This window comes from Leptidea sinapis, chromosome 11 (assembly GCF_905404315.1).
Source record: "Leptidea sinapis chromosome 11, ilLepSina1.1, whole genome shotgun sequence".
NCBI classification, from domain to species: domain Eukaryota; kingdom Metazoa; phylum Arthropoda; class Insecta; order Lepidoptera; family Pieridae; genus Leptidea; species Leptidea sinapis.
In genome coordinates, this window is record NC_066275.1 from 1500273 (window position 1) to 1520634 (window position 20362).

General features: G+C 33.9%; 1 protein-coding gene and 1 pseudogene across 1 annotated transcript in view; one reads left to right on the plus strand and one right to left on the minus strand.

Annotated features, from left to right (window-relative positions):
* LOC126966811 (uncharacterized) overlaps positions 1 to 20362 on the plus strand; it is a 28925-nt gene that overhangs the window by 3767 nt on the left and 4796 nt on the right. The window contains exons 2-3 of the mRNA XM_050811069.1: positions 11262 to 11425; positions 15651 to 15867. Coding sequence (XP_050667026.1) covers positions 11262 to 11425; positions 15651 to 15867 — 381 coding nt within the window. The remainder of the gene's footprint in view (positions 1 to 11261; positions 11426 to 15650; positions 15868 to 20362) is intronic.
* LOC126966812 (histone H2B-like) lies at positions 19740 to 20111 on the minus strand (annotated as a pseudogene).

Genomic DNA, 20362 nt, shown 5'->3' on the forward strand with positions numbered 1-20362 from the left:
ACATTAATTATAGAATAAAAGATTATCTATTACATAAATTATAGCAGCTAAGAGAATTTGAACCTGCTAAGTCATATTTATAAGTTAGATTTATTCGTTTTTATGTCTTTTAAAATATTTTTACTGTTGTTCATTTAATTTATAGCATAAGTTGTGAGTTGTGACGTATTATTAAGTGTTATTAGCATTAGATATTTACCTTTGTGGTTTTTTATCGGTTGACTAGTTGACCTAGTTTTATATCGGTATATGTAATATGATAAATAAATAAAAAAAAACATACGGGTACTACTTCATCGTAATTATAAAAAAATATCCAAAAAAAATACATAATGCACCTAAATTAATCAATTTTCCATCACACTGACTGACCGAGCAAACGTCGTATTGCCATATAGCATATAAAAAAAGAAAATATTATAATTTTGATGTAACCGATTTTCAGACCTACCAAATATATCGTACTACAATTATTGTATTCGATTGCCATCTTGCAACCCTACATCGGTTTCGTGGATGGAACATAATAATATAAAAATAGTTGTAGATCGTAGAAGGGCGAAAATTTAAAATTGTTTGTATTTTTCAATGATGAATCATAATAAAATAAAAATTTCAAAATTTCATAAAAATTTTTGGGGTGGACTACATTTAGGGGAATGAAAAATAGATAGTAGCCGATTCTCAGACATACTAAATATGCATATAAAATTTGGTAAAAATCAGTAAAGCCGTTTCGGAGGAGTACGGTAACTAACATTGTGACATGAGAATTTTATATATATAAAAATGAATTGCTGTTCGTTAGTCTCGCTAAAACTCGAGAACGGCTGGACCGATTCGGCTAATTTTGGTCTTGAATTGACTTGAATTGAATTGTCGAAGTCCAGAGAAGGTTTAAAAGGTGAATAAATATGAAAATACTCGGAATAAAAAAAATAACAATTGTGTTTTTCCTTTGAAGTGTTCCGTCGTCCAGAAATCAAATTGAAAGTATAGTTTATAATAAATAACTAATTATAATTTTTCTAACTTTCTAAGTTTCTCAGGAGGTAAAAAATAAACTTAATTTTAGCTTACTATAGTAGGTAGATTTACTACAGTTGTTAACTATCTATCAGATTATTTTTATGTAGATTGATAAATCTGGTTTTGTCACAAATTAAAATTAATAAAAATCATTATTTTATTTATTATATACAGAACAGCGTCTGTTGGGTCAGCTAGTATAAGATAATTTTGGAACATCCTGTAAGAAATCTAGTTGCCGTACGGTACCGTAGGTACTGACACTTACTTCGTGCCGTCTCATGAGAAGACCACATAAGAGGGTGATTAAATTTTGTTTCCTAAATGTATAATTACCTAACTAAACTGATCAGCCCAGCAACGAAAATTGTAATTCTAGCCTGTAATAAAATTGTATTAATGATTTGCTTGGTTTTTCTTTGCAGTTCTTTTTAACCGACTTCACAAAGGAGGTTATCAATTCGATCCGTATTTCTCTATTAACTGACAGTAAAAAGTAAAAAATAAAAATATAACTAAGTACGTTTAAAAAAACCGACTTCAAAAACTGAAAAGTATCAAATACCTAAAAATTTAATTAAATATCTTTACTTTTAATATTAATAAACACGTGTGTCGAGTGTAGGTACTTAATAATAATAATAATAATAATAATAATAATAATAATAATAATAATAATAACAATAATAACAATAATAACAATAATAACAATAATAATAATAATAATAATAATAATAATAATAATAATAATAATAATAATAATAATAATAATAATAATAATAATAATAATAATAATAATAATAATAATAATAATAATAATAATAATAATAATAATAATAATAATAATAATAATAATAATAATAATAATAATAATAATAATAATAATAATAATAATAATAATAATAATAATAATAATAATAATAATAATAATAATAATAATAATAATAATAATATTGACACACTCTTTACACAAATTATCTTGCCCCAAGTTAAGCACATATAGCTTCTGTTATGGGTTACAAGACAATGATATATTTAATACAATAATAAAATAAAATAAAATAAGCCTTTATTGCTGTTACTAACAATAACATTATTTAAATATATATCCTTAACTAATTGCTTACTATTTTCTTAACAGCTTGTCCTTCGACATAGGCCTCCTCCAAAGACTTCCATCGTTCTCTCTCTCTCGCCATTCTTATCCATTCTGGGCCAGCCACTCTCTTAAGGTCATCCTCCCATCGTTTTATTTGTCGCCCTTTGCTTCTTTTGCATTCTCGTGGATACCACTCTGTTATGATTTTTGTCCATTTTTCGCTTTTGTCACGTAGCATATTATGTCCTGCCCATTTCCACTTTAATGTTTTGCACACAGTTTTGACATCTTTGAATTTAGTTGTACTCTTAATTTTTGTTAGTTTTATTTTATCTCTTCTTTTAATTCCAATAACACTTCTTTCAATTCCGTTTTGGCAGATTTCGATTTTTTTCAACAACTTTTCTGTTAATGCCCATGTTTGGCAACCATACGTTAGACATGGCAAAATGCAGGTATTATATACTTTTCTTTTTTCTTTAATTGGCATATCTACATTTTTCATAATCTCGCTAAGAGACCAAAATCTTTTCCAGGTGTTGGCTATCCTTCTATCAATTTCTTTAGGTATGGTGTCAGTTGCGGCTATAAGCTGACCTAGATAAATATACTCCTTTACATATTCTATTTGTTTCTTATTTACTGTGATGTTATAGGATTCCGAACCATTGGTCAAAATTTTTGTTTTATTTGTATTCATCGAAAGTCCTGCAATGGCACTTTGATCTGACAGTTGTTGTAACATTTGCTCAAGGGTTTTTGGACATTCAGAGAATAAGATTAAATCATCTGCGAAACGAAGGTGAGTTAGCTTTTCGCCATTGATGTTGATTCCATTCATATCCCATTCTAGGTTTCTGAAAATCATTTCTAGGGCCGCTGAAAACAACTTCGGTGAAATTGGGTCACCCTGGCGGACGCCTCTCTCTATAGGAAACTCTTCACCAATTGTTTCGAGCCTAACTTGCGCTGTACTTTTTGAATAAATATTTTTAATTATTTGTATATACTTCTCTTGTATTCCCTGTCTATGTAGTGCTTGCCAGATATATCCGTGCTCCAAGGAGTCATACGCTTTATTATAATCAACAAATCCCAAATAGTATGTCTTGTTATATTCTTTATATTTTATGAAATCAATTTCATTCTTGTGCAGTCCATTTGGGGAAATCCAAGTCCACCTTTTTGTTTTCTTTTTTTGATAAAAACTATTCAAAATTCTCAGTTTATTTTCTATAGCAAATGTGACTAATCTGTTACCATTTTCACTTCTTTTACCTGTTCCGTATTTCCCTACAGTGTACTCTTCTCCATTATTACGCTTTCCAATATTACCATTAAAGTCGCCCATTACGATAACATTTTTGTGGGAATTTAGAACAGCTTTTCGTAGATCGTCATAAAATCTTTCAATTTTTAGTATTTCTTCTTTTTTGTTTGATTCAATTGGCGAGTATGCTTGAATTATAGACCATTTCTCATTGTTCTTTATTGGCATCTTTATGTCCAAGACTGCTATTCTTTCCGATATACCATTAAATTGTTCGATGTTATTGGCGAGTCTCTTTTTGATTAAAAACCCTACGCCGTACAGACCTGGTGTCTCGCCTTTGTGGTATAAAATGTAGTTCCCATGGTCTTCTATGCCTTCCCCAAACATTCTCATCTCGCTGATGCCAATAATATCCCATTTTACTTCTGATAGAGCGAATTCGAGTTCGAGACGCTTCTCAGCAGTTCATAATGATCTTACATTGTATGTAGCAATGTGTATATCTGTGGTTATATTCGAGGATTTTTTTTCTTTTTTGAGAGGGTTGTGGTCTTCTTCCCCCACGATGACCAGTCGGCTTGGGGGATTTAATACAATATACTTACTTAAACATACATAAATTCATATAAACATATATAAATACATTTAAACATCCATGACTCGGAAACAAACATCCATATTCATCATATAAATGCTTGCACCTACCGGGATTCGAACCCGGGACCTATAGCTTAGTAGGTATATAATAATAGCATTTTATTAATATTAAAGGTAAAGCTGTATTAAATAAAATTTTTAGTTATTTGATACTTTTCAGTTTTATAAGTCGGTTTTTTTAAACATAGTTTTTTTATAACGTTAAAACATTAAGTTTTGCCATCAACAGCAATAGGTAAACTCATTAGATATAAGTCTCAATGTTTATTTGTTATTGATATACCCAAGTGGCAATTTGAGTCCGCCGGGTAAAGTAAATATCTTTAACTCCCTTATTCATAATAGTCTGCTAACTTAAAGCATTGCTAATTCTCACTCTGTCCTCTTCTATTGACCTAAGTCAGAATGAGAAAAAACACTCCTAAGCGGCTGTTTAAAGTTAGCGAACCATAATGAATAAGGGGGTTAGTCTTTACCCGTGTGTTCATTAGTATAATAGTGGAATATTAAGCCTGTAACTGTAACAAAATTCACAATCAATAGCTATAATTTAACATTTGTTCTAGCTTCTGAATTAATGTCAAGTAGGTACTATTCATATCATTACTATCAATAAATATACCTATTACTTACTTAAACTCAGACTTTATCTGCATTCCTCAAATGGGAATTGATTCCTTTCAACCCTTATAAAATCACTCTCCTGTTCAACACCACAAAACATTCCTTGAAAATAAAATACGTTGATAATTGGCAAGAAACAAAACAAATATTATAAAAATGAACCAAACCACTTCAAAAATTTCATTTTCATTAACCGTATGTATCTTATTAAATGTGACATCGCTTACAAATTACACAGTCTCTCAATCTGTCTCACAAACTAATTCCACATAGATACTATCATAAATTGATCTTCCCGCATCATCTTCATTAATTCTATTTAACAGCAAGCATATTACAAGTGATGTCCTATATACAGTATATTAAACATTAGAGAGTGCAGTACACATCAATTCAGCACATTAAGATTGTTATTGTGAGAATGATGTTGTACTAAGTTCTTAATAGGAACACTTATTTTCTACTATTATTTTCAGTTAAGAAGTTGTGTGTGCATTGAAAAACTGTAACAATTAATGTAATTTCTGCATCTACCAAATCCAATCAAATCTAGCTAAAAGTTACTTTTCAACTATGAACCTATACGTTACTGGATCATTGTCCGTAGTTCTTGTGGCTAGCATCGTCGAGCAGGCCGTTATCTTCTTTGAAATGTGGTCGAGAGAGGTGATGGCTGTTCTACGCGTCACGTTCGTAAAATTTTATAGTTATAATAACTTCATATGTGTGAAAGTTCAAGTAAAAGTCAAATTAGTGATTATTAATTTACACGCAATCAGTTCAAGGGACTTTCTGTCGATGGTGTTTGGATCCCTTAACAAATCAAAGAAGCGATTGTGAAACACTGCAATTCTACCATATACAGCACAGTGTTCGAGAAGTAATAAAAGTATAGTGATACTCCTCCGCGTTGGAACGCGGTATTGGGTGATAATACTCTGATGGTCTGACAACAAAAAAGTTGAATTTTAAACTTATAGCTGCAAAAACAAAAAGTTACGTTCAAAGCGACCTATCTGCAGTATTCGAATCACTATGATTTGCAGGAGCCATCAATTCTGAATGAATTCTTCGTTCCGCCAAAAATAGGCGTATAGACAAACTGTCGAGTGGCATGCACATAATGAAATTTAAGAAAAAAAATGAAATACCTGTCCAACTGTGCTGTACAGATCGAATGTTATAAGTCTCTTATTAAGTCAGGCACTCAGTACATTAAATGCCAAGGCTTGGGATACGCTGATCGCAACTGCAATCGTACACCACGATGTATCAAGTGTGGATAGAATCACTTCACCTGGGAATGCAAGAAAGATAGACAAGATAGCTTGCTACTGTAACTGGTAACAAGACCACCCAACAGATTATGCACAGTGTAGAGACAGTAAAATAAATTAACCATAATAGCCCAACGTAATGTTTCTCGTCTCTATAGCCAATGAAGCACCTTTCAAGGACTTTACTGCTCCACCAGCCATCTGTCCATCGAACTATATAGAATTCCCACTGCCACTTCAGTTTCGCATTAATCGGGCTATGTCGGTGACTTTGGTTCTCCTACGGATCTTCTCATTTCTGATTCGATCTCGCAGGGAAACTCCGAGCACAGCCCTCTCCATTGCCCTCTGAGTGACCATGAGCTTTATCATCAGGCACATGGTTAGCGACCACGTTTACGTCAGTCATCACTGGCAACACACACTTGTTGAAAACCTTCGAAAAATTACAAGATCCGATATCAAAAACAAGAAAATGTCCGACTTCCAAATTGAGCTTACTACTGCATCTTATAGTTTAGTTAATAGGTATGTATATCAAAACATGTGTGATCTAATCTAGAAATTGAACGGTTCTGTAAACATTTTGGTGAAGCGTAAAATCGAAAGCGGATCGCTTTAGCAGTGAACACTTTAAGCCTTGTGGAACCGGACTCAGCAATCAACGAACTATGAGCTCTCCATGTTATACTTACAAATACAGCTAGTTCAAATAGAATTTGTTAAATAGATTGTACTCAATTAGTGTATTCAATAAAATGCTTCTTAATTTTTTTTAGCTAAATATGATGATAGTTAAATCATTGGTCATTATTAATTATGATTTAATTAATAAATGAAGCCTTTTTCTAGCTAATCCATTCTAGATTTGACGTCTAACCGTCAAATTTTTATAATTATAGTATGTACGTGAGCGTGAGCGTTCGGGAAGCTCCGTAAACTCTTCCTAAATTCAACAGTGTCTGAAGACGAAGGTTTTTAACCAGTGTGTGTTGCCAGTGACGGAACACAGACGGCAAAGGGTAATGGAGAGCGCTATGCTTGGAGTTTCCCTACGAGATCGAATAAAAAATGACGAGATCCGTAGGAGAACTAAAGTCACTGACATAGCCCATCACATAGTTGCCAAAATGAAGTTGCAGTGGGCAGGGCACATATCTCGACGGACTGATGGCCGTTAGGGCAGTAAAGTCCTCGATTGGCGACCACGTACCTGAAGATGTACGAATTTATTTTATTAAAAAGCTTCACATTTTATACTTTAATGTTCCGATTATGGGTAGGCACACGTACATAACCCAATCACAATTTTAAAATTAAATTTATGTAAATCATGATAAATCCAATAAACCCAAACATGGCTACGATACCTTTCTTCCGGTTTCATGATTAGTGCGATGGCACGATTTTCATTAAAACCAGAAACAAGAGTAAGTATATCTCAGTCAATAAAAACAAACAAATACATACACAAATATAATTTGAAAACAAAATTTTATGATCGATGTGGGACTCGAACCCGCGACCTCTCACGTTCCGTGCGAGTGCTCTTCCAACTGAGCTAACCATTCGAGTGTTGTTTTTTGTGTTAATACTACTACTACTTGGGTACTTTGTTTTCAAATTTAATTTGGGTATTTAATCCCAGAAGTAAGGGTATCACTTTAAAAACATAACAAATTGTGTACATATAGATAACCTCCTCGTTGAATAATCTTAACAGCAATAAACTCTCAAAGATAAAATCTCCAGTAAACACGTAGGCAAGTTGGGGTGAACTACTTATTAAAAAAAACGCTATAAAACTAATGAGATATGACAGCGCTCTGCACAAGTTTACTAATTTAAGGAGCCGTCGATGCATCAACCAATCTGTGTTGTTAAGAGGACAATGACCCGCATGGTGAAAGAGCCCTCATATTTTCATTAAACATTGACGAGAATCAGATTTGATCATTAAAAATACTAAAATTGTAGAAGCATACTTCAATTCCGATTAAATATAAAATAGTAAAATGCAAAATAAATGTGTTTTCAGCAATGCACGTACACTAACACAAAGTGTCATACAAATTACAAATCACGAGTGTAAGACGTAACTTGTCACGCACACTAAAGTATTAAACCTGGCCTTTTTTTATCGGTTGTCTAACAGGAAGAGACACCATCAAGACGTATTAGGAAGTAAAAAACCAGTGGGAGGCTCCTTAGCACAGTATGCCGGATAGATTTATGAGTACTGCAACGGCGCCTATTTCTGCCGTGAAGCAGCCGTAGCTACTGAAATTACTGGGCAAATGAGACTTAACATCTTATATCTCATAGGAACGAGCGTAGTTGTAGTGCCGCTCAGAAATTTTTGGGTTTTTCAAGAATCCTGAGCGACAGTGATGGGCAGGGTGTATCAGTACCATTGGCTGAGCGTCCTGCTGGTCTCGTCCGTTATTTACATCAAAAAATTAAACTTTTTGATTCATTTGTTATTTTTTTCTCGTAAACGCTGACGATAAAACCTCGTATTTTGTGCAGGCATTTTATACCTATTATAAAAATTTTATATGTAACTTTAATAAGTGAAATTAATATATTTCACTTCGAAATAAAATAAATTTTACTTTCATAAAACATAAAATAAACCCTTACGTTGTATACGAGTACAAGTCAAATTATTATTAGGTTCTTGCTTTTTTTCTTTTATTTTTGGTTTTTGGTAAAAAAATGTGTCCTAGGAGATTATTTTTACGGGTCATCTGATGTTATGTGATCACTGCAGCCCATATACTCTCTAACATTTGATCTAAAAATAAGCAAACCGTAGGAAAAATCGTTAGCTAAGGCAAAGAAATTCCTGCATATAGATATATATTTATGTATATTATCATGCCTATATCTATTAAGGGACAGCTAGAGCATTCAAGATGTTCATGTCAATGTTTTCTGTATTACTTCTTACTTTGTGTAAGCATTATTAAATTTTATCCATATATTTGATCATACCTTTTTTTAAGTATTGTCTACGATATCTTACTTCTGGGACCTATTCGATATAAATATGGCGAATAATTGTTTGTAGTTTCCTTGAAAAAGAAAACAGCCAAGATCGGTTGCAATTCACGTAGTATAAAAATTTTTGTGTTCCTATTTATTTCTTTGCAATTATGTTTTCACCTCTCCAGCACGAAAGGGTGCTATTGCTACGTGAAAACTCGCAGCAAAAAACGCGCTTTTTGCTGCGAGTGATTTAAATTTCGAAACCCATGTGACCATACATCCGGGGATGGCTCCGCTTTTAAAATATAAACAATGCGATCCGGTGCGTTCCGAAACTCATTTAAACCTAGCGTATTATGACATTGTCAAAAAATTTATACTTTATTACTTATCGAAATTTAGATTTTTAAATTTTACTATTGCCTTTTTTAAGATTTAATATTTAAAATAAATACTAGTAAACATTATTATCGCTTAATTAAAAATATCATGTTTGGTTTTCATAAAAATTTCAAGCAGAGCAGTTTCCGTACGCAACATCCAAATAAATAAATATTAATTATTTCTCTTACTAAAACCTATAACACTTTTCTCGCTAGTCGAGGTGAAAAGTTGTATGTTTCACAAGAGAGCAAATTTTTTTTTGTCTCGTGTCTTTAAATCACTCACTACCTCAGTAGTCTATATTAGAATCACTCGCTACGCTGGACAACTTCGTCAATTCGTGATTTAAAGTGAGCACTCGCAGCAAAAAATAACTTTGCTCACTTGTTGAACAATAACTATTGTGTTATTCCTCGCTTGGCTCGCACCTAATTTTGTGTTTATATTTCAAGATCTGATTACCAACTAACATCAAGTAAAAGCCACTCCGAAAATCCTTTATTGGCCAAGTGCGAGTCAGACTCGCCCATGAAGGGTTCCGTAGCACCAAGTAGCGGAATAATATAAAAAAGTTCTTGTAGTTCATTGTAACGATTTATGACGTATTAAAAAAATTACTTAATAGATCTCGTTCAAACCAATTTTCTTTGGAAGTTCGCATGGTAATGTACTACCTACATGGTTCACGGGAGGGGGGCACATTTTACTTTGGAAGTGTTTCTCGCGCAAACAACATTTTTGTCTAGAAAAAAATGAGAGCAGAAACCTCAATATCATTTTCGAAGTCCCATCCAGAGATCCTAGATACCCCACCCCACACATGTGGGTTTGAAGAAAGATTTTTTTTCATTTCTAGAGTTTCAGTTATAAGTAATATTTTGTTTTTTTTTTTATTTTTGTGTAAAAATCTTAACGCGCTTCACAGAATACATCTTCTTACCAAGTTTCAACAGCATAGTTCTTATAAGTAAAAATAATAATATAATAAAAGGATTCCATTTTTTGCCAATTTGGCTACGGAACCCTAACAACGTAATTGCGTGCAGGAAAGGATAAAAATTATCAGTTAATAAGAATAATGTTGTAGGTACATTTAATGCACACGGGCCTTCGTGGTGGTGTTGCCTCATCGCGTTTATACTGCTCCCGTCATTTGCATATTAATTATTTAATCCACTCCCAGTAGGCCGATTTGAGTGGATAAGCTTTCTTTCTTAAATGTAAAATAACATGTACAATAAGGGCCTACGTTTATACTTAAACAACTTTACTGTTTAAGGTTAGTAAAATTGAGATTGGAGGAGTAACTTCATTTTCTGGATGAACTATTTTATTTCTCATTTTTAAATATGTTTGTTTGTTCTTTTTATTTTACTTCTTAGATACAAAGACCTTCAAAAGAGCTCATGCATACATCTAAAAGCCCGGCAACGATCTTGTAGGTACCCTGGTATTGGGAGAGATAATGGCCAGCGGTGATTACTTATGATCTCGTCTCCTCGTCCATAAAAAAGAACGCAATGGCGTCGAATAATCCAAATATACCTTAGATTATTTATTGCCATCTGTACGGTAAGGCGTATCCTGGATGTATTAAGTTGACTCGAAATTAGTTTTATGTAGAATACTTTGAAGCTATTGGGCCACCTAAAGATTTTGTGATGTATAAACTTAGTCCTAATTATTTGGAAACCCTTTAATGTGATTGCTACATTTTAACGATGTGATTGATTCTGAATAAGCCTTTTATTGTCGGCACATAATTATTAAGCCTATTACAGAAAGAGATATAGTGTAACAACCCAAGAATTTTCTAATTTGTTTTCGGTTGGAAATAAAATACGTTCACAGGGTTACCACGTAATAGGACTAAGGTATTTTGCAATGCAACCGCTAATAATAACTAAAGGATGTTTATTATTTTCAGTTGGAGCGCTTACGATTACAGCTATTGATTTGGATGTAACCGGGGAATGGAAGGCAGACCTGGGTTGGGAAGTGATTTGCACCTGGGAAACCTGGAGAAATGATACGCTGCAGTCCGTGAGACTATATAACAACGGCCAACAGTTCATGATATACCGGCCCGAGGTGAGAGAACTACTCCAAGTGCCTATTTTCTATTAAACCGTTAAAATGCTAGAATGTTATGTATCAAATTATAGAATAAAATAGCATATTTTGCACAGGATGCCGGTTAGATTATGGGTACCACAACTGCGCATTTTTCTGCCGTGAAGCAGTAATGTGTAAGTATTATTGTGTTTCGGTCTGAAGGACGCCGTAGCTAGTGAAATTACTGGGCAAATGAGACTTAACATGTTGTGTCTCAAGGTGGCGAGCGGAATCGTAGTGCCGCTCAGAATTTTGGGTTTTTCGAGAATCTTAGCACATAATTTCAATGGGCAGATGATGGCATGACTTAGAAATTAACAAGAGTTGGGACCGAATTGACTCCAACTCTGTAAGCATTGAATACTTACTGAGACTATTTGTACAAACTACAGTTAATATTCTTGATTTGGAAAATAATAATATTACATATCTTTATCGAAACACCTACAACTACATTTGTTTGTTTTTATATTTATTTTGCTATTCAGGCAAAACTTTTAATCCCACGCACCAATCGTTTTAATGACAGTAACGAGAACGAGGACATTTTTAATGAAAATAATTGTAGAGAATTGTTCTGTTAATTTAAGAGTATGCTAGAGGAACTATGATGAGTCAAAGATCCGCGCTATTTAATTGTTGATCATGACGATAAAGCGTTGTTATTATGTCTCAGCGTATAGGTTATGCAACATGTGGGTAGAGTTTAACTGAATCGTAAATTAGTGAATTGTCGAGTTGCGACAGTACTTTTTAGGCAATTTTCTAGGAATGTAGGATCCCTAGTATCAGCTCGAAGTTTAATAATAATAATTTAAAGTTTTATTTGGTTCAAAAATACAGAAATCTTATTACTAATAACAATATTATGGACATTACAGAACCAAAATGGTGTCTAGTCAGCGTTATGTTGGGAAATCTTACTTCTCAACACTGGTATTCTCTAGACACCGAGGCACAGACTTCGAGAATTAAATATTTATATATTTATAATCCCCCAAGTGTACTACTACCATTAACTTTGGCAATGAAAATAAAATTATATATATATACAAAATATATAAAAATAAAAACTAAATCTGTTAGTAACTAATACACTTATCAATTTGAGGAAAATAATAATAACATAACATTAAATCATAATATCATAACATTGGTAAGTATTCGGCAAAATTTTCTTTTTCTGTTAAGTGCCTAAAATTAACAGAAGACAAAATTTGCGAATAAATAAAAATAGTTTTGATAATCAATGTCATGTAATTTTTATATTAGACTCTTAGGCTGAGACCTATAAAGCGGAGGTACTAACATATAATAGAACTAAGTAAAAAGATAAATAAATTCTCGTGCGCACTTTATGAGCTTGCAAAAGTCGCTAATAGACAAACTGTCCTGACAGCATATCATGGATTCGTTGTATCCAACTTACGATACGGTATAATTTTCTAGGGAAACTCATGCGAAAAAGCATTAAGTCAATGTGTAGTCTTAAAATAACGGATAGTTGTAAACCATTCTTTAATCAACTTAAGATTCTTACTTTGACCTGACTATATATTTATGAAATAGCATTATTATTATAGCTGTTTTATGTTAGTAGGGTCGAAGCAAAGACTAACTACGATCTATAAATTACAGCCTTAGTACCAATTAATTAAAAATTTCACATACCCTTTGATAATTAGTTCCATTTTTGCCATAGAAGTTCTACAAATGATTTAAGTTTTCTTTAGTGTTAATTCCGCCAATATTTGTTTTTAAACAATTCGACAGATTTTGGCGAGACAACACGTCCTGAGGATGCCTCGTGTAGAGGCGAAACATGTGTCAAATTGTTTAAAAACAAATATTGGCGGAATTAATTATGGATTTCCGCACAGTACCGCCTACTTAAATAAATTTTATAGAAGTTCTGTAAATTATGTGACTCTGTAACCTACAACAACTTAATGAATAATTTTGTAACACGAAAGATAGCATGAATAACAAAGATATAGTGATCGTAGGTTTGCTTACGTCATCTCATAATAATTCCCTAGTAAACTAAACATACAAAGACTTGTCCCAATTTCGTACAACTACATTGTATGTTTTATGAATTCTGACTGAGTAGCTCTACTAACACACACAAATAAAACTGAAAACAAAATTTTATGAACGATGCGAGACTTGAATCTGCGACCTATCGCGTTCTGTGCGAGCGCTCTTCCCAACTGAGACAACCGTTCGAGTGACGTATCGTTTATAAAATCTTGTATGCTTTGTTCAACTCTCAGGTCGCGGCTTCATCTACATGATCTACTTTACAGTTGATAGCCTGCTCAACCCCTATATTTGCATATAAGAAATTGCAAATCTAAACAATTTGTTATGTTTTTAAATCGTTTCAGTTTTATTTGTGCAATGAATCCCAGATATCAGTGTTATCACTTAACAAATTGTTTAGCTCTACTAAAATGTTCCATACAACTTATTTGGTACAGAAAACCACATCAATTGTAGTGACTCCAGAGCCAATAACATCAAGTCAATGAGAAAACTTAACTTTTTTCTTAGCTCTCTTTGATTCATCAACTTTAAATGTCTAATGTGTCTCATCCGTCGGTCGTTGGTCAGTTCCTGCTTACCATATACCAGCATGATAGCTTCAATAGATGAAAGGAAGCTTAATTAACTACTTGAGTTTTGATGTTACGAAATATTAAGTATGGAACTATTTGTATGATGCTTGTTATTGAATTTGGTTTGAGTCACATTATTACTTATCAAATATTTAAGAAATTCAAACAACTTATCAGTTCCTACCTATCTAAATATTGGATTTATTATAGAAAAGGCATTTATTTTCTTAAAATTGATTCCTTTAGAATTCTTTTTGATGTCATTTCTAATATACTAGATACGGCGCAAGAAACTATACAATAAACAATATTGGTCTGTCATTGCTATTGCTAAAATATACTCATAATCTAGTACCAGGCTATCCGATCACTTAGATATTTAGCTGTGGAGTAGTAGAATTTACGACAGAGATATTTAAAAAAAAATTAATTTATTTATAGATAATACCTGAACAGTGGCTGGAACTTTATTATAAAAGTTTATACATTTACCCTTAAAGCTATTAAGTATCTTATGAAGCCCACTTGAATGAAAATTAAGGTTTTGCGCGTTTTTTTTAAGTGAATACTTATTTAGCCGCGTTGGGCATTTTTTGGTAGGGGAAAATCTTATGTGTTCGCGTCACCGACATGCTCATGATTGGCGCACGCGATAAATTAATAATTAATAAAATAAATATTACGAGGGCAACACTGAAATGATCGGGAATAGAATATTTCGGAATGAGTTACAATAAAACCATTTTAAGGATTTGAATACTGGCCTCTTAGAATCTTAATTAATGTCATAGGCACAATTAAAAAAAAGTTCAAAAACAAAATCTATGTTGGTTTAAAGTTGACACGTCGTTAACAGAAATGGAGCTCACGCGTCATAATTTCCGTGCCATAATTTGTCACAATTTTCGTCGCGGCTTATCTCAAGATAAATGTCTCAGCGAACTTGTTTCGATATGTGATGTCATTATTTTACATCACGATAATGCGAGCTGTATGTCTTCCGAGCCGTTCCATACGGCTCGGAAGACATACGGCTCATTAAATACTTTTTTGAAGCAGGAAAATGTTGAGCTGATGGTCCATCCTTCGCACAGTCCTGACCTGAGCCCAAACAATTTCTTTACATTCCCTAGAATGAAAGATTTAGTACGCGGTCAACGGATTGGAGACCCCGTAGCAGCTATAGAAGTGTACAAATCAGCCATCAACTTCAGACTGGAATTACTGTTTGTATAGTGTAGTATATGGGGACATGGACTTAGCAAACTGTGTGAAGGCATTGTGTTTGTTAAGAAAGTTTTTTTTTATTTATAATATTACCCAAATCGCAGAGGAAATAGAAGTCGGGTGGGATCAGCTCTGGCGAGTACAGACGTTGTCAGAGGGCTTCTAAGTGTATGCGTTGTCTGGAGCTAATGAAAGGCATTTATTTTCTCAAAATTGATTCCTTTAGAATTATTTTTGATGTCATTTCTAATATACAACACACTACTACCGCTTCGGAAACAAATGGCGCTCAGAGAGAGGAAAAGCGGCGCGGACAAGAAACTCTCCCAATATAATAATATATTCATTTTCAGAAACATGGACAATCTCGGACGGAGATATTTAGAACACCAGAGAACATTATGAACGTAGACTGCGCTATTACTACAGATAAAGGTCAAAAAGGGAGGTGCATATTGATTTTGGAACCGTATCAACCTCCATTGTACGACTTTACATACACGTGTGAAGTGTCTGGGGAGCGACCCATGTTTAGAATGGGAAAAAAGGACTTCCACGTGAGAGTATTAGGTAAGTTCGGACAAGTTATTTCTGTATTTCTGACCGTCATGCAGACTCATGCAGCATCGAAAAGGAAAAATTATTATTTTTAATATCGATTATAGGTATTTTCTGTTGACTTATGTTGTTACGAAAGAAGTAATAAGCACTCAAAGTAAAAAAATACTATCAGGTGATCCATCACCTCAGTCTCAGCTAATAGCATCATCCTGATATTAGCTGAGAGATCCCAACGATCAGAGAGCCCGCATGATGATAATAATATAACATACATGACTATCTTAATGATAACATAGATTGGGTGCAACCGCCCTCAAAAATAATAAGTTTAATTATAATATATTACTTTGTAACCATTCTTATGAAAAAAAAAGCCCACTGAGTTTGTTGCGCCCATTCTTCTCAGGTCTTTCAATAAGTGATTTTATAACCTATTTTAAATTTGGATTTGATGGTTAATCCTATTCTTTATTAATAATAAATAATTTATTTAATAACGGCACGTTATCATATTACAACTCTGTGATTATACTTTTACAATACCCATTGAATAATTATTATAGACATTGTATTGTTGTTCATATTATAATTTATTAATTGAAATAGAATTAATAATTAAGTTATAATACTTAATATACTTCAGGCGAAGAGTAAGCAGAAAATACGCAAACATGGTGTTTTTAGACAAGTTTTGTGGTGAAAGTATAGCATTTCGAGCTATGAACACTACTTAATCCTGTTACACGCATCCTTAAGTCTTATTTGTAGGTTGCTAATGCTTGCTGTTGGTTATAGTTATCACTGCCGAGCCTTTTTGAACTACCACTTTTCTTTGAAGTTAAACAAGTTTTTTGGCATGGCGTGACGCTTTTTTTGGTACTTCTCTCAGAAAAGTTATTCTTATAGCTTGTACTTTTTTGTGTAGGTTCATTTATTCAGATTAGTAGTGAATAACGAAGATTGTAAGCATATAAACTGTTTTCCACCCAAGAATTTTGAAAATTTTGGCTTTGTTACATAGATGGCGGGCCGGCAGCCGTGAACTCATATCGCTCAAGGTCGCTGGCTTTAAGTGTCGCCTTAAGGAGTATTAGAGTGCAACGAGTTCTAAAGCGGGAGTTTACCCGTTTCAGTTCTTCTTTTATTCAGGGCTCAATACTTATCCTAATCCTAACTAATATTATAAATCCGAATATAAGTTTTTGGTAACGCTTTCAAGCCTAAACTTGTAAATCGATCACCATGGAATTTTAAAAAACCTATTATCAGGGGTTAAGGTAAGAACAAATTCAGGAAAAACAAAATTCTTTCCAAGTGATAAAAAATTGGTCGTAACTTCATAAAGTCGTAAATTGTGAACAAAGATTTGTCAACAGATAAACTTTTGTTGCTTTTTAACTTTTAATACTACTAGTACGTTTTTACTTGAATAACAGCTATTTAAATAGATATCATGAAATACTGTTTCGTAAAGGCAATAGTACCTACAAACCTACCAACAATAACCTCTTTGATGGTCGAAAAATTACTTGGTGTAAATAGAGATATTTGTTCTGCCGAGTTTCCAAATGTTAAAACATTGATGTAAGGACTATCCTCTGATTTTATTAGAAAATACGACACAAAATTGGGATAAGAGGTGTTTTAAAATTAATTTAATTAAATGCAAACAGTGTCTCGCAGTATACACACCTACTTTTCCTTCATCAACGGGCTTTTCAAACGGGAGATAGTACCTAGATATTCTCAAGATTGGGCGAACATTTACATTTGATTAATTTCCTAATTGCAATACTTTTTCACATTTAATGTCAGAGGCAAAATAACTCTGAACAAACCCAGTAAGTACATAGGAATAAAGATTAAAATATTACATAATATATTGCTTTCTCTCCTATTAAAATTCAATAAAATGTCTCTCGAAAGTGAATACAAAATAATTATTTAAAGAAGTGAGTTCATTTATTATTTTCCATTTCACAAGGTGTCTCTCGGGTGCGCTAAGCTAACCTACTTCTAAACACCGCTTATCTTTAGTTGCAACTCATTGAAACTTCACTCCAGTACAGCCTACGAGGTCAAAACCACATTCATTCGTAGAAAGCCTAAAATTCAACGGCTGATAGCATCGCATTTTAGGCATTTTGAAGATTCTTTAGACTATCGTAGGGTCAAGAATATCAATGTATGTTTTGCGTAGATACGACATATTTCATCTTTATTTCCAATCTTTTTGTATATCATATACCAAGAGAGCTTTTTCCATGCGTTTTTTTTATGGAAGATAAGAATAAACAAGCGTACGGATCGCCTGATGTTAATTGATCTCCACCGGCCACATTCTCCTGCAAAATCATAGAAATCACAAGAGCGCTGCCGGCCTTTTAAAAAGTTTACGCGGTTTTTAGAGTTCCGAAGCCAAATGGCAAAAAACGAAACGGAAACGGAAAAAAAAACAATAAGTTTTACCAAACCCACCCGTATCTATGGATAGGTCTTCAAAAATGATATTGAGGTTTCCAAAATCATTTTTTTCTAAACTGAATAGTTTGCGCGAGAGACAATTCCAAAGTGGTTAAGTGTGTGTGTGTGTGTGTGTGTGTGTGTGTCCTGTACCTTCTAAAATACGAGAATGATAAAACTAAAAAAAATATACGATGTACTTACCACGCAAACTTCCACCGAAACTTGGTTTGAACGAGATCTAGTTAGTAGTTTTTTTTAATACTTCATAAATCGTAAACCGGAATTTATCTTTCATTCAATCAACTCAAATGTAAAAAAAATACTCTATTATGAAAACATCGATTAAAGTTACAACGAACTACACTTACAACGAACTTTTATATTATTATATTACTTAATGCTACGGAACCCTTCATGAGTGAGTCCGAATCGCATTTGGCCGCTTTGAATGAAGGTCGTATAGTCGTTTGGCTGTACGTGGAAGCAAGTTTCTTGAAAATCGTATTGTAACGGTACGCCACACAACTTGGATATCAGCCTTTGGATATCCAAATGGAGAGGCTGATATCCAAGTTTGTAGCATGTTGTTCGAAGGTGACATTCGACGGCACAAGTCAGATTTAACAGTTCTTCGGAACTCTTCCCGTGATAAATGCGGTATAAGAGACATAATAAAGCCATAAGATACATAATAGCTTTAAGGGTAAAAGTAAACACTTCTATAATAAAGTCCCAGCCACTGTTCAGGCATTATCTATAAATAAATTTAAATGTTTTATAAAAAAAATGGCTCTGTCGTAAATCCTATTACTCCACTGCTGAATATCTAAATGATCGGACAGCCTGGGACTAGATTGTGATTATTTTATAGTGACTGTACAATATTGTATATTTTTATTGAAAAGAGCGCATAAAAAAAGAATGCTGGGAGAGTTTCTTGCGCCGCTTCTTCTCTCTCAGAACGCCATTTGTTTCCGAAGCGGTAGTAGTATCTAGTAGTATAAGAAATGACATCAAAAAGAATTCTAAAGGAATCAATTTTGAGAAAATAAATGCCTTTTATGTCACATCACTTCGTAACGGCATCTCTAGTCGTTCACAAAGACTGGATCCCCCGACAATTCAGGCAACTCTGCGTTGCACGCAGTCAAATGGTTCGAGCTGATACTGAGGTGCACCGGACCCGCGCTTTCTAAAGCGCTCGAATTCGGGCCAGCTTAAAGTATTACCATGCTTTATTTATGACCCCATTTTATTAGAAGCCAGTTTTGCTTAGCCTTTCTAGTCATAAAATTATAATATTATTTTATCGACACCTAAGTTGTGTAATATTTTTCTACAAAGTGCGAAAAAATGCCTCTACGAGTTAACAACACCATGTGGCGGTATTTGTGTCGTCCTCACTTTCTTCATCATCACTTTGAGCTCGTGTATTTGGTGACCGCCTTGGTGCCCTCGCTCACCGCTTGCTTGGCCAGCTCACCGGGCAGCAGGAGTCTCACGGAGATCTGCATCTCACGGGATGTGATAGTGGAGCGCTTGTTGTAGTGCGCAAGACGTGACGCCTCAGCCGCGATACGTTCGAAGATGTCGTTCACGAACGAGTTCATGATCGACATGGCCTTCGACGAGATACCGGTGTCCGGGTGCACCTTCTTGAGCACTTTGAAAATGTAGATTGCGTAACTTTCCTACCTTGTCTTCTTCTTTTTCTTATCAGTCTTGGATATGTTCTTCTGCGCCTTGCCGGACTTCTTTGCCGCCTTACCGCTCGTCTTCGGTGCCATTATACGATCTGGTATTAGTAGTAGTACTAAACAAGAGTCAGAACTGTGTGTCGGTAATGTGCTGGCCCTTGGGCAATTGAGAACAGATCGTTTGATGAGATTTCTAGTTTCAATTATTGCATATTATAAGTAGAACTCCCTCATCACATAGAAAGCCTCCCTTCAAACCGGAACATTTTAAAAAGCAATAGTGCAATGGTATCTTACGACAGAAGTTTTTCCCAAGATGTTAGAGGATGTCGAGCGGACTG